Source organism: Notolepis coatsorum (assembly GCF_963971535.1).
Source record: "Notolepis coatsorum genome assembly, chromosome: 1".
In the NCBI taxonomy this organism is placed as follows: domain Eukaryota; kingdom Metazoa; phylum Chordata; class Actinopteri; order Aulopiformes; family Paralepididae; genus Notolepis; species Notolepis coatsorum.
In genome coordinates this window covers 86,041,705-86,057,624 of record NC_140165.1, presented here as the reverse complement: position 1 = coordinate 86,057,624, position 15,920 = coordinate 86,041,705, and the positions used below count along the sequence as shown (strand labels likewise).

General features: G+C 40.8%; 1 protein-coding gene across 2 annotated transcripts in view; it reads left to right on the top strand.

Moving 5' to 3' along the window:
* LOC311227408 (transcriptional regulator ATRX-like) overlaps nucleotides 1-15,920 on the top strand; it is a 183,642-nt gene that overhangs the window by 27,464 nt on the left and 140,258 nt on the right. For both annotated transcript variants that reach the window (XM_084313034.1, XM_084313033.1), the window contains exons 7-9: nucleotides 2,107-2,216; nucleotides 3,880-3,947; nucleotides 10,638-12,484. In XM_084313034.1, coding sequence (XP_084169160.1) covers nucleotides 2,107-2,216; nucleotides 3,880-3,947; nucleotides 10,638-12,484 — 2,025 coding nt within the window. The remainder of the gene's footprint in view (nucleotides 1-2,106; nucleotides 2,217-3,879; nucleotides 3,948-10,637; nucleotides 12,485-15,920) is intronic.

Below are 15,920 nucleotides of genomic sequence, written 5' to 3'. Positions count from 1 at the left end.
TACAGAAATAAATACAGTAAGAATATACTGAGCATGGGGTAAACAATTTGGTCAATATAATTATAATTTAAATCTAACTAAATGAAATATGAAATATATATTCCAGTATTCAGTGTCACAAGGTGCAGTATGCTTTAGGTAGTGTATTGTCCTCCTTGGGTTCCAATAAGACCTAGATCAATGTCTGGCAGCTGTCGCTGCCCCCTGTTGTGGAGCCTGGCTATTGCTATTGCTATTTTAGAGCTGCTCTACCGGTTACAAGGTATAGTCAAGTGGATAGAAAACACAGTACTGTGTAAAATTCTTAAGGCACCCAAGAGTTTTTATATAAATTGTCTTGGATGTAAATAATTTTTCAGTAGACTACTCATTTTCATTAAATAATTTTTAAAGCATCTTCATGGTTTAATAATGCTAACATATGTTGCAGGGACTTATTATAATCATCATATTGGCGTGACTGTATGCATCAAAGGGTTAAATCAAGCATTTTTAAGTGCTTTAGAGGAAATGTCAAAATATCGCGATATCATTTAGAGGCTGTATCGCCCAGCCCTACTATAATGGTAAAATAGTTATTTAAAAATTTGCCCCTAAAAAATATTCTTTGCCCCTAAATTTCTCATTTAGGGGCAAGTGTGCCCCTAGTGAAAAAGCTTAGCGTACAGCCCTGGTTATGTATTCTTAAGAACTAATGTAAAAGCTAGATGTGTTTAAATTTTGGGAGTTAAATTATGGAATAGCCTTAGTGACGGGTTGAAGTTGTGTACTTCTCAGGTGAGATTTAAAAAAGCCTTAAAGGATAAAATAATTCAGGAGTACAGTTTTGTGTAAAACATCAAATTTTTTTTTTTTTTTTATTATTGCAAAACAAAATTATTAAAAGTCAGTACTCGACACACAATGCATACTGAAACTAACAATTAAGGTGGCTAAAATGACATGCAAGTACAGAAACGGAAAACAAAAAAAAGTATATAATAATATTTTACCGTATACAGTGTATATCCAACGAAATTACCAATTATACCAATGTCTTATACAGGATATACCCCTAATACCTATTATCTAAAACCCTACACACATATGCTCCAGCTCGAACCCCCCCTCCCGGACCCCTCCTTGGATAGTACCTCCATTATCCCTCACTCCTAACCAGACACTACCATTATAAGCTAGCTTTTATTCTCTCCACCACTTCTAACCACATTGACATTTTGGATTCGTTGAGACCCAGAATTCTTGCTGTAGATATTTCTTGATAAATCACATCGAGATATGTAAGAAACCAAACCTTCCGGCAAATTTTTTCCGGTTGAAACCAGCGTGATGCGATCAGTTTTTTTAGCTACTGTGATACCCGATAAAACCAATCTCTTTAGCTGTGGATTTACTGCAAACTCAAAAACATCATTCAATAGTAATACAGAGGGGTGTACTGGTATATTCCAAGATACGAGTTTTGATAATTGATGGGTCACATCTTTCCAGAATGCCTTAACTGGTGGGCAGTCTCCAGTCCCTTCGTCTCCATTTGTACATTGGGAGCATTTTGAGTCTTGTTTAAGACCCATTCTGTTCAGTCTTATAGGAGTCAAGTATGTCCTGTGAATATAGTTAAGATTGATTTGTTGATGGTCCGGGTTCCTTGATGTAAGACGGACATTTGCCCATGCTCCTTGCCAATCAAAGTCACTTTCCAGGTCTGGTATATCCCTCCTCCAGACAGTCTAGTTGGAGGGTTTCATACGAGGACGTTAGTAATTGATAATAAAAACCTGATACAAAACCTCTCGATGTCTCTCTTTCATAGAAGAATTTGTGGTATCTGTGGTGTTCAACTGGTATGTCTAACTTTTTTTTTCTTTAAAGAAATTATATCTTGCAGCATATTTAAAAAAAAAAATCTTTATATTAAAATATATTTAGTTTTTAAGAATTTGTCAAGGATAGGCAAAAATAAGCATGTGCTTCAGCCTATTCCTTTTTTCGGTTGTTGATTTTGGATTTTGTGTGTGAGCTTGTCATAACTAATCATTTACTTAGGCAAGTTAGCCAGTTTATTAACCAATGAAAATGTTAATTTTGTGTGTGCATGTTTGTTAGGACGTGAACACATGGGAATTGTGAGTTGCACAGCGTGTGGGCGACAAGTCGACCACTTCCAGAAAGACTCCCTCTACCAACATCCTGTTCTCAACGTGCTCATCTGCAAGGTGAGATTTCCCCACCTTGAGTTTACACGTGTCATTAGCAGGGGGTTTGATGACCGAGGGCCAATTTGGGGACCCAACATTGGACTGAGGGCCGGCCAAATTGATTGGTCTATACCAGGGGTCGGCAATTAGGTTTGCCCACGGGCCAAATTTTCCCCAAGCCATTGTGTGGCGGGCCAATGATAGTGAATTTTTTTTAACTCTGTCAAAAAAACCGACATATACATGTTTGCACTGTCTTTTTTTCTATTATAAAGTGCCTCTCACACAGTGCATAACACATGAACAGATCAGTCATTTGATTTTAATGCAGGTGCTCGCATTATAAATCGAATGTATTATTATTAGTATAACATGAACAGATCAGTAGGGTGCATTTGATTTGAAGCACCACAGCGGGTGTATTATACATCGAATGTATTATTATTATTATAACAAATGAACAGATCAGTAGGGTGCATTTGATTTGAAGCACCAAGGCGGGTGTATTATACATCGAATGTATTATTATTATTAAAACACAACACTCACCATAATGCAGGCAGCCCTGCCCTGGGCTTATTATTGTTTTTGCTTCGGTCCTCCAAAATCCATGCTCATGTTTGAAACATGTCAAATGTCCACTCGCGTTGAATGCCCACCCAACTTGAACACAGTTGCTTGCTTCATTGCCTCGTGTTGCCATGTCAACACGCGAGAGTCACCGGTTGCTTATTATTGTTTCGGTCCTCCAAAAGCCAATGTTTGAAACATGTCAAATTTAAGTATGACTCTTGTTTATTAAAATAAGCTTTATAGGTCGTAGGCTCCTCTTCTGGCTCATCAGTTGGTATTTCCCAGTTGCAAAGAAGTTATCCAAAGACGTTTGTTTTGTTTTTGCAAACGTTCACGCGCATGATGGCATCTCAAACGCGGAAGTGAAAGTGAAATTCCATTGGTTCTCCCAGTCCACGTGACCATTTCTAGCATTTCAATTGGCTATAGTGACAGCCATAGATATGATGAATAGATATATACAGCTTCACAAAGACACTCTGGCGTCACGACGAGTGAATATTTCCTGCGCGTAAAATAAACATCATATTCTCAAAATAACCTGACGGGCCAGAAATGATTGCTGGCGGGCCCATTTCGGCCCGCGGGCCGCCTATTGCCGATCCCTGGTCTATACTCTATAGTATACAATCTCCTTTGAGATATAACAAGCTCAACTGGCTGTCAATCAAAGGAGACTGGACTCATTACAACTTTGCCAAAAGTGAAAGTTAACACAGATGGGATTATAAACATTGCGAGATCAAAGAAAACAGCAAAAATGGACGTTTGCAAATGTTCTACACGGTTTATTCAGTTTATAGACTATGGAAAACAAGAGAAAACTCTATAGTTGGGTGGAATGTGAATATAAACAAAAGCGAGGCGTTTACAAGAAAACTATTTTGGACACCTTTTAATGCACTTTCTTTAGATCTGATCTGAGGACAAAGATTGGATTTTTTCCAACAACTAAAAACACAAAACACTGGTACAAGTGTTGACTGAAACGATTCCCAGTTTGTGACAATCTAAATGTGTGCTATCCCTTTAAATGACCATTTCACTTAGTAACCTTTTGTTCTCAACTGTCTGTATTTGTCTGTATTAAATACTGTCGTTCGATCAGTCTTGCTTCAGGTATTACTCAAGTGATGACATAAGCAAGGATTGCGATGGGCTGGACGAACAATGCAGGTATGATGGTTTTATTCCCATATTTTCTAATTGTATATTTTCTTATTTGAACCCTTTCACTACCACACTACAGAAGGTTAACCTGTTCCACCCGACGGTACCGGTCCCGAAATGCCACCTGGTTATTAATCAATATTTTTTTGACTGTTGTATAAAATTTGCATATTCAAGTATTAACATCACTAACATGTCACAACAGCATGTAGAATGTATATTATCATCAATACGTTATGCTAGGTTAACCGTCTGTAGTGTGATCGTCTGTAGTGTGATAGTGAAAGGGTTAACCTGCTGTCATGTGGCAGTGAAAGGGTTAACCGTTTGGTAGTGCGGCAGTGAAATGGTTAAAGGTGCAATAGATGACATCACTACATGTCCCACTAAAGCACCAGCACGTCTCAACTAGCAGCACTTTCATCTAGGGATGCCCCCCGGACCCCGGTTTTAAACGGGAACCGGTACTATATTAGAAAATACCGGAGTATTTATAAGCTCCGACGTCCTCGGTACTGCTATCGATACTCTAGAGAAATTATTATTATTATTATTATTATTATTATTATTTAAAAGTTGCAAACGATCTATCCTCTCTCTGTCTCTGCACGAGAAGCGAGCCACAGCGAGTCATTATTACACACACTCCTCGCGAGTCGCTCGCTAGTAGTGCTACATACGGGTACTCCTTAATGAAAGTTCTCTGTGCTGAAGCGCGCTGCACACAGACACAGACGGCTCTGAGTCTGCATGCACCGTGACTCGTGATGGCGGATAGAGCGAAGCGTTCTAAAGAAAGTATGGATATACAACGCACGTTGCCACAAGTGCAACAAAACATTTGCCAGTAAGGGTGGCAATACGAGCAATTTATCAAAACATCTGTTGGCAAAACATGATATTAGTGTGCAGAAATGCGCGTATTCGACTGCCTTGCGTGCAGTGTTCCATCTGCATCCACGTCCACTGCCGCCGGTAAGCCAAGATACGGAGTTTCCTAGGCTAATAACGAATTATTACAAATAGGCTAATAAACAAAATAATTGTTTAGCTACAAATACTACAATCTAAACTTTTTATAGATCGTCAAGCTGAGGCGTCAGCCACCAATGTGTCCCAGGCCAGTGAGCCCAGGGCCACCACACATCTTCCCTCTACCTCCCTCCACCACCCAAAGTCCTTTCACCCTAGCAGCTAGAGGAAGGATGACAGAGGATAGGGTGAACGAGTGTCACAGTTCTGTTAGCGTTTTGCATTTGTTGTTTATTATAAAAAGTTTATAATTCAGAGTCAGACACATTTAAAACATTGTTGCTGCTGTTGCTGAAGAAATTATATTCATTTATTATATTTATTTATAAAGTTATATAAAAGAACATTGCTGCTGCTGTTGCTGAAGAAATTATATTTATTTATAATACTTATTTATAAAGTTGTATTTATAAATAATAAAGCAATGTTGATTCTGTTCTTAATTAATTGTCTTTTTTTCTTGCAAAAAAAGAACCAAAAAGAACCGATAAGAGTATTGATAAAGTACCGAACCGTTAAGCAGTATCGATAAGAGTAGTAGTATCGATAAAATCCTAACGATACCCATCCCTACTTTTATCCGGGTGCTTTCCACGTTGGGAAGTAGGGAGGGGATAAAATCACCACTTTTATTCTGCACCTTTATCTGTGGATGTATGTAGGGGCGACTGTGGCTCAGGAGGTAGAGCAGTCGTCTGGTAATCGGAAGCTCCTGCTCCTCTGCAGTGTGCAGGGAACAAACTTAACTTTTTGACTTACCAGCCATTTGGCTGGTAGATTTGAAAAACTACCAGCCAGGCAGATTTTTTACAAGCCAAAAATTATAAATAGCTTTTTAGTATATAGCCATGTGTTATTATTACTATATGATACTCTCGTATGCTATTTTCAATTAATATCATAAACAACATAAGGAATATTAGCATAATTTTGAGTGGACTGAAGGAATGAGTCAGCGTTAATAGTTTTAAATGCAAATAATTTATTGAAACACTCGGGACACACACACACACACACACTGTTTCAACTCACCACCCCTGCATCATATTGTAGTCTAGTCTGTCTTCAAACTTCCACTCCTCTCGTAACTTTTTTTATATTTGAATATCAACATTATCTGTCAATCCTCAGTAATCCTCAGTTTACTATAATATACTCCTGTCCTGAGTCCCGACTAGTGACTTCATTGTCTTTAAATAATGTATTTGAGATTCTCTTAACTCTTATGCCCCCCTAACGATTTTGCAGAGTTGTCACCTTAGTGCATGAAAAGATTGCATCACGTTCAAGGTCATAAAAAACTTAATTTGTAATATTTCGTTCCAATTCTTTTTTTATGAATACCACTATGAACCTAACTCAACATATCTATCAAAGATTCCAAATATTTCCGTTTGTAGGGTTGGGGTTAGGGTTGGGGTTGGGGTTAGGGTTAGGGTTGGGGTTAGGGTTATGTTAGGGGACTGTTGAGCAAGTGTTTGGGTGGGCACGGGCACAGGGATGAGATTTTACCTTCTCCTAATCTTTCTGTCTGGGTAACCCTAACCCTAATGGCAAGAAATAAACGATTTTGGACGGTTTGAAAGCTATTGTTAACTTTTGTGTTAGTGTTTCAAAATCTAATCTTTTCAAATTCTGTGAATATATGGAAAATAAGCAAACGGACACAATTTCATGACATAATAATCAACACAGCCATCGTTGTACACAGAAACACAAAAAATATAGGCAAAAAACACAAAATAGTCGCTAAGGGGCAGAAGGGTTAAACTAATTTATTTATTTATTTATTTTTTTGAATTTCTTTTAATTCTTAAACTAATTTAATCTATTGAATAACGACCTGTTTAATGCAACTACAGTTCAATATCTTAAACTAATTTAATCTAAGTTGCTACAGGGTTTTTCAAAATAAGAGTATCATATGAGCCGAATGTTGTTAGCTGACGGAGCCATAGATATTATGACTGGAGCTGCGCTTGGGGCGGAAATTAGACCCGCACAGGATTTTCAAAATAAGAGTATCGATATGAACTACACGCCAGGTGGTGGGCAGACCTCTCATTTTTACTCGCCAAACCTTAAATCTACACGCATTTGGCGCTTGGCGGGTGCTTATTTTAGGCAGTGTGTCAGTGTCCTTGAGCAAGATACTTAACCCCTAACTGCTCCCGATGAGCAGGTTGGCCGGTGAGTGAATGGGTGAATGTGAGGCATAAGTTGTAAAGCGCTTTGGTGCTATATAAGTGCTATATAAATTCAGCCTGTTTACCATTTAATTTGTTTAACAATGTATATATATATATATATATATATATATATTTATACTTGCACTTTTTTTTTCTTTTTTTTATTATATTATACTTGTGACAGTGACCCTTTTAGAATATAAATACTTTAATCACCCAGAGGGAAATTTGACACTACAACTCGATTTTTTGCCATTAGGACTCCCAGGCTTGGTGAAACCCTACCTATGAACTCAGGTCAAATCACTATCATAATTTAAATCACTCCATCAAAACATACTTTTCTTGATCTGTGTTTGTTCTTATATTCTATGCAGTTATTTTTAGCTGCGACCAACAGCTCTATACAGTAGGTCACTGTCAGTTGGTTGGTCGGTCCACAAAGATCTCTCCACTCTCGAGCCGCCACAGGTTTTGCCCCTAAGAGGCTGAAATTTGGCATGGAGGTCAAGTATGTGTGAGACAGTTTGTGTTCATGCCCAATGGATAAAAGGGGCTAGGGATGGGTACCGAATTTGGTACTTTTAAGCAGGGGAGGAAATTAGGCCACTTTACTCGCCAAATGCGAGTATTTTTTACGTTTGGCGAGTGATTCATGAAGACCACTCGCCAGTCTGGCGAGTATACGAGAGCACTGCACAAGACCACCCGCGGACATATAATGTTTAATAAAAGTTCGCGCAGTACTGGCCAACCCGCGGACATATAATGATAAAAGTCCTGCGTTACTAGGCTAGCCATCAGGAGCACTCTCAAACGGATAACGTTAAACACAGCAGAAGATGGAAAACAGACAGACTGACCAACGGGGAACTGCATCCAACCCTAGCACAACCCTCGAGTATAAGTTACTAAGGACACATTTAAATCACAGAGGTGTAATGTTAGTCTACTGGAACTGTATACAGTGGTTAGCTTCTAGTTAGCGTTTTAGCGATAGCTGCTTGCTAGCTAACGTTAGCCCTGTGTGCTCAAAGCAGCCATCTGTTATGACTATAATGTTTCCAAAAAAGCACCGGACTACGACGTAAGGTTAGACATTTTATTTCATGCTCAAAAGCCCCTGGCTTGCACATCGCAGTCACGAAAGGGGCTAGCTAAGCTCAACCAGTGCACTGTGCACAACAGCACACCAACCCAACTGACGTTACCACAACACTTGACGGTACTTCACAGCACTGTCGTAAGACCACCGTGCTGTCTTAAAGGCACAGTGTGCCTACCCAGATGCATACACAACATTGACGCGGCTTGACAACCGAGGTTCAAAGTTAACTTGATTGATTGATTGAAAACTTTATTAACAGATTGCAGAATGGGTACAATACAGTACAGCTCAATACACACAATTGTTAAGGGGATGCAGCCCAGAGAAAGACTTTCGTCTTGTTTACATCAGGGTCCCCCATTTTCAATTCATCATAACATGACATACAGATAGACTACTCCTACATCTATACATTTCACATCTATCTATACACTTCACAACATACTTCGGTTTTTTTCTTTCACTGCCCAACCCAGTCCAACCCAGCATCTTTCACTGCCCAGTTCAGCCCAACCCAGTCCAGAATAGATACCTCTTTCATGTTAATATGTTTTATGCTAATATTGTGAAGAGTAGAGATTAATGTTTTATGCTAATAAATATTTTAAAGGGTAGAGACACGGTGTGATTATTTTACTATGATTGAAAATCTATTTAGACGAAGACATACAAAGAAGTAATTATCACAATTAGCGATTTTTTTTGTCTGGTAAAAAATCTGTTTGGCTGGTAAAAAAAATCAGATACTCGCCAGTTGGCTGGTAAGCCAAAAAGTTAGTTTCCTCCCCTGCTTTTAAGGTACCGAACCCAAACACGTCGGTACTACAGAGTATCGATTCAAGTGAGATACCAAAAATAAAAAATAAAATATATATATTTTTTTTAATTTTCTTTTCATGTCAACGTTCACACGCACAATATACCTAGCATAACAACAAAGCAGTCGGAGCAATGGCAAGCCGAAAACGGTCAATTGTAGTTATTTGAAGTTTGGAGACTAAAGTACCAAAAAAAAGGTACCGTTGGGTACCGGTATCGATTCACAGGTACTGGTACCGTATCGGTTCAAATGTGAAAGGTACCCATCCCTAGCTGTGGCAGCTATTTTTTTTATTTTAGTTTTGTTATTGTGATGTTTTATTTGATATTGCAAGGTTTTGATTTTTTGTCTATCATAAAATCTTAACACATCTTGTGCCAAAAACGAGTTTACTTGTTATTGCCCGCCAATCGAATAACGCCAACAACGACTTTACTCTTTTTTATGATCGTTATTTCCTTTATTCGCTATTGGCATTCATAATTCATCCAGGAAGGCTCTGGGAGCCAGCTGGACCCTGTCTGATATTTCAATGCCTCAATACCGCCGCCTGGTGGATTTCGGGCGAGTTGCACTCCACTCTAAACCGGATGTGGCGCTCTGTGCATCGGGGAAAATCCTCCGGCAGAGATATCTTGTTATGTTGATCAAGACAAACACTTGAGTGCATTTGATCGCTTTCGAGACGCAAGAATCAATATGCTTTCGGCGTTTATTGCGTCATACAAACGGAAAATGGATATAGCAGATCAACATCAAATAATTGGAATTTCTTTTCACCAGACGCATCGGCCACAGGTAAGAGGAATCTAACGTTAATTCCAGCGATTCCAGCTTGTCCATTTATTTCATTGCAATCCATCTGCTCAACGTATGATGTCTTACTAAGGAAAGCAGACTGACGATCAAGGAATCATAAACAACCCCCCCCTTCCTTCACACATGATGGAGCATAATGTATACCGAGCATATGCATTTGAATTTTTTAATATAGCGTGTATAGGAACGAAACGGCAATCGATTATGTGTAATATGCGTCAGGGCCTATAACTCACATTCTAGGAATTACTGCTATACACTCCAAAAAATACTTATATTCATGACGGTACTAACACGACAATGTATGAATGGAAAAATATAACGTTCCCACATCCGGAACGATAGATACCCGATGTTGAATGGGCCATAGTAATGTCGATATAGCTATATTATTTAAAAAGTTATAGCCCTGCAAAGAAGGTGAGCGACTCCATAGGCTTACAGCACTGGCAGAGAGTGGTATAAGATGGGCAAACTGCATGGCACAGAATGTGTTAAAGCCGTTGTCAATGTGGGGTATATTCACATATAGATTCTTGAAGAGTTTGATCTGTAGATTTGTAGTTTGTGACAAATATCACTGAAAAATAAGATTTTTGGATCTTAGAAGTTATCTTTTCTTAAAATAATAATAGGAAGAATTCCCTGTCCCTAACGTCTTCATTTAAAATGTCCTACAGCTGGTGTGCAGAAGAAGAATCCCTCATGTCTTCATTCTTGTCCTACAGGTGGTGTGCAGAAGGAGGCAACTTGATCTGCTGTGACTTCTGTACCAACGCCTTTTGTAAGAAGTGCATCCTGCGAAACTTCGGCAGGAAGGAGCTGTCCGGGATCCTGGACGAGAAGCGCCAGTGGAACTGTTACGTCTGCGGTCCGGAGCCCCTCATTAACCTGGTGGTGACCTGCAGTCGGGTCCTCTCCAACCTGGACCGTCTCGGACATCAGCATCACCAGAGGCCTCGGGGGGAGGTGGATAAATCTGGACTGTTTGACCACCTGTCGAGGCTTCCTCAAGGCATGGCCTCCGATCCATGTCACCTCAGTGTCCTGGACGGTAATCTGTTGGTTAACAGCAGCACACAGCAGATCCCACTGGATCTCCTCATAAAAACCAAACAGTTGATCGAATCCACAAACACGGTGAACAGGCAGTTTGTGAATTTCATTCAGCGGGACACGAAGGTCAAGCAAACGTCTGGTGTTACGCTTTTGCATGTGAAGTCTTTTCTGTCCGTGCTGAAACATCTGCAGAAGAGTCATGTTGCCCTCGAGGAAGGCCTCAAGGAAAAGCTCAGGGCCACAGGCTTGTTGAACTGTTGGGAGAACTTAAACACTGACAACTTGGACACAGATCAACAAGCACAAGACATTAAGCTGGATGTCTCTGATGGAAGATGCCTGGAGGTTTTGCAGAAGCTTGTCGCTGGGCGTCTGGAAGTGGATGATTCTGACTCAAAGGGCTCTGCGGATGATGTGAAGCCGCGTTCCTTCCACATGAAAGGCCTTGGAGATCAAACCAGACCGTGTACAATTGTCCTGAAGCATGGTGAAAGTACAGTAAACATGACTAAAGAACTGGTCGTGAAACTCACGCCTATGTCCAGTGAACAGCAGCCGCCCTCCACTGCTTCGTCATCCGACACAGATGTACAGATGGGGGAGGAGGATGAGGAGGACGATGTGTATGAGGTGGTAGACGAGGAAGAAAAAGAACAAGACGATGAAGCAGAGGGAGAGGCTGAATATGTTCCAGCTGACCGAGAGAGAAAGGAAGAAATCCTTGCTGAGGAGAAGGACTCCTCACACATGGAGGAGGAATGTGAAAATAGGCCGTCACCTCGAGTGAAGACCACAGAGGAGGAATGTGAGAATAGGCGGTCACCTCGAGTGAAGACCACACCTCTGCGCCGGCCGAGCGAGGTCAATGCGAAGCCTCCCCTCTCTGCGGTCGACAGTGAGAGCGAGTCGGCCCCAGAGGACAACTCCACTGCAGCGCCGCCCAGCCCCAGTGAGCCTGAGGATGATGGCGTGCCAGGCGGACAGAGCGAAGACTCCGACTCGGATGAAATCCCTCAGACTCTGCTTGAGCGAGCGGCTATGGAGCAAAGCTCAGACGAGGCCGAGAGCGACGAGGGATCGAGTCGGGTGACCAAGAGATGCCTCTTCGGACTCAACAGGAACACGATCGTCTCGCCTGAAAGAATTCTCCGCAAGCGCAAGACGGTCGACTATTCCTCCGATCCTGACCAGAGTGACCGAAGAGTCAAGATGCGCATTGGCAGCGGTACGGGTTCCCCTCATGATGATGACGACTCCTTGGATGGACCGGTGGAGAAGTCCCGTATAGTCATGGGAGAGGCGGACACCAGAGTTGGGACAGAGGGTAGAACGTGGAACAGGAAGCGGAAGGATGTAGTCGCCTCGCAACAGGAAGAGAAAGACACATCAACCTCATCGAACGAGGATGATGCTTACATGGGCACGGACTCTGAGAGCGACGACGATGTCCAGAGGATGAAACCCATCACAGAGGACGTGACCTTTCTGGGAGCAGCGGCTTTCCAACAGTCGTCTGGTGAGTCTTTCCTTCCAACATGTCAGCATGAACACAACAGTGGCAAGAGACATTCTTGGTCGACTAATGGGCAATTACCCAGGTTTTGGTCGACTACAACCAAACCAACGATTAATATACTAGGAGAGCTCAGGCCTACTAATGTGAAGTTAAAGGATAATAATACCTGCATAATAAAAAAATTTCTCAAGGTCAACATAACCTATGAAAAGACCAAAACCTACAATGTGTTTCTTCTACTTACAAGTATGGTCCGTCTAGCCTGGTCATACACGGTTGAGAATAAATCCATAAGAAAATCTTTAGGTTGAAAGATTGAAGGTGCCATCTGTTCTCCTGAGGCGTGGGGTTGTGATTTTACTAGGGGTGCACGATATAGATTTTGACCCCGATACCGATAACTTTATGCTCGTCAAGGCCGATACCGATAACCGATATTTATTGTATTATAATTTCTTTTTTTTAAATATATTCCTGTAGTTTTGACCTAACCAGATTTATCATGACATGAGCGTTACTACTAAACAAAACAAAGCCAAGACAACAGTTTTGACTGATAAAGTGACCATATTTATTTTTCCAAATAAATATAATTTGAATCAGAAAATTCACAATCCGTCAATAACTTATAATACATCCAACCTAACAAGTCACCTGCAACATCACCACCGCTACGATGGTGTGTTAAAAGCCTACGACGACGCGCGAGCAGCTAAAGCTGCTGTGAATCCAAAGCCAGCTACAAAGGAACCCGCGCGCTTGTACCTATTGACGAGGCGTTTGCTAAATTAAAGAAGTTTGACAGAAATTACCCAAGGGCTCAAGCCGCTAGCTTTTAAGCAGTGCTTGGTGGTGCAAATTAACCTCGCTACTACGGAGCAATAAGTGACTGCGTATTCAACCAAGGGTTGCATCACAGTCATGAAAGGGGCTAGATTTGCAGCAGCTTTAGCTGCTCGCGCGTCGTCGTAGGCTTTTAACACAATAGACCACTACACTTCCGCGTTACATTGAAATTGGGGAGGAGATTGCGGGGGGGGGGGGGGGGGGGGGGGGGGGGGGGGGGGTCAAATGAATGAATGTGGATGAGAGCCTTGACATTAAGTGATTGCCGCTACGGCTGTGGGGGTGCTAGAGACATGATCGAATAGACTTGTATGCGCCTGAGTCTCCTGAACACGGCGCGAGACATTCCTAATCGATCAGAACTAATTGGCAGCGAAAAATACCGTTTTTTAAGCATCAATTCCCCATGCACATGCGCAGATTGGCCACAGAGTGACGCAACGCACATCCACTGGAATGTTCCATTAGAGGGGCATTAGAGGGGGTGTTTTGTTGTGAGAATGATAAGATAGAATTAAATATACAGTAAAAGGAATACAGTACAAATTATATACAGAAGTCTACAGTAAGTGTAATATTGCACAGTGTTGTGCATGTATAATCAGTAGCTTAGGCTACATAGTAGGCTAATGACAGCCTATTCTAGTCTAGCAGGTGCTGGTATAGATGTATAATATATGACATATATGACTTTTTTGCCTAGATAAAAAATGTCATAGATGACTGAAAATCAACATTAGGCCTAACAAAATTAATAGTTGGTTTCAGGTTGCCGACCGACCCTGCCGATTTAGGTGCAACCCAATATATTTTATGAGTTTTTAGAAAAGATTATATAAAAAAAATTTTTTTTTTTTTTTTTATATAAATAAAGTTTCATAGAAATCTTAGTCAAACATTTAGTATTATGGATATTAAACATGCTGGCAGAGTACATGCATCCATGTTGTTGTGAACATTTTAATTAAATAAAGAAATTCCCTATCCATAGTCGCCGTGGGAAAGAATAAAATAAAAAAATTAAATAAAATAAATTCCCTACCTACCCATGGCCAAACTGACAACCAACCTGAAACCAACTATTAATTTTGTTAGGCCTTACTAGTCTATATACCAGCACCTGCTAGACTAGAATAGGCTGTCATTAGCCTACTATGTAGCCTAAGCTACTGATTATACATGCACAACACTGTGCAATATTACACTTACTGTAGACTTCTGTATATTTGTACTGTATTCCTTTTACTGTATATTTAATTCTATCTTATCATTCTCACAACACAACACCCCCTCTAATGCCCCTCTAATGGAACAGTCCAGTGGATGTGCGTTGCGTCACACTCTGTGGCCAATCTGCGCATGTGCATGGGGAATCGATGCTTAAAAAAACTGTATTTTTCGCTGCCAATTTAGTTCTGATCGATTAGGAATGTCTCGCGCCGTGTTCAGGAGACTCAGGTGCATACAAGTCTATTCGATCATGTCTCTAGCACCCCCACAGCCGTAGCGGCAATCACTTAATGTCAAGGCTCTCATCCACATTCATTCATTTGACCCCCCCGCAATCTCCTCCTCGATTTCAGAATCCCGGAAGTGTTGCGGTGGTCTATAACACACCATCGTAGCGGTGGTGATGTTGCAGGTGACGTGTTAGGTTGGATGTATTATAAGTTGTTGCCCTTTTCCCTCCTCGTGGAACTTCTGCATTGCATTTGTTACAAATAGCAAGCAAACTTTTTTCCCCACACTACTGACGCCATCTTTGTTTACATCCGCGCTGCTCAGAAACTTACGTGGCTACGTCACAGCCAAGAAAGGGAGCGCTGGATTTGTGTAAAACGCCCTCTTCCTAAACCACACGCTATCAGTCGTACCACAGTACCTGGCAAAACGGGAGGAGCCTACAGTAAAAACAAACGCCCTTCATCCCAATTCACCCACACCGCATTTCTTTTTTACCAAAAAATATATTATATTATCGGAGCTATCAATAACGTTATCGGGTTTATCGGGATGACGTCATAATTGCTGATATCGGCCCGATAATTATCGTGCATCCCTAGATTTTACCCACGTGGATTGGAGTAACATTTTGTATAATGACAATACATTTAAATCAAATCTAGTCTAAGGCTGTAGACTGCGGCCACAACACCAATGCAATGATTATTTCTGGCACGTGATGAGTGATGAACCGGTTTCCTAAAACAGGCTATTTTTTACATCCTATATAATTTTATCAATGACCAAATTGTTAAGCCGCAGACCCCCATTTGATAATATTTTATGTAAGGGCCCCCTGTCTGGGGAGACTTTTGTTGGATGATTAAAGAGGAACTCCACCCAAATTAAGAATTCCAATATGGTATTTCTATGACAGAGGAAAGTAACACATTTTACAGTAAGTGTGTATATATGTATTTTCTTTTTACAATATTAATATTAGGGATGGGACTTGCTAGCAAAAGTGCTATTCGAAATCGATCGAATATTCGACCCCCCCCCCCCCCCCCAACCAAAAAATAATAATAAAAAAAAGTAAAAACATATTACCAGTACATTTTTTTTTTTATTAAAAATATATAGTTAT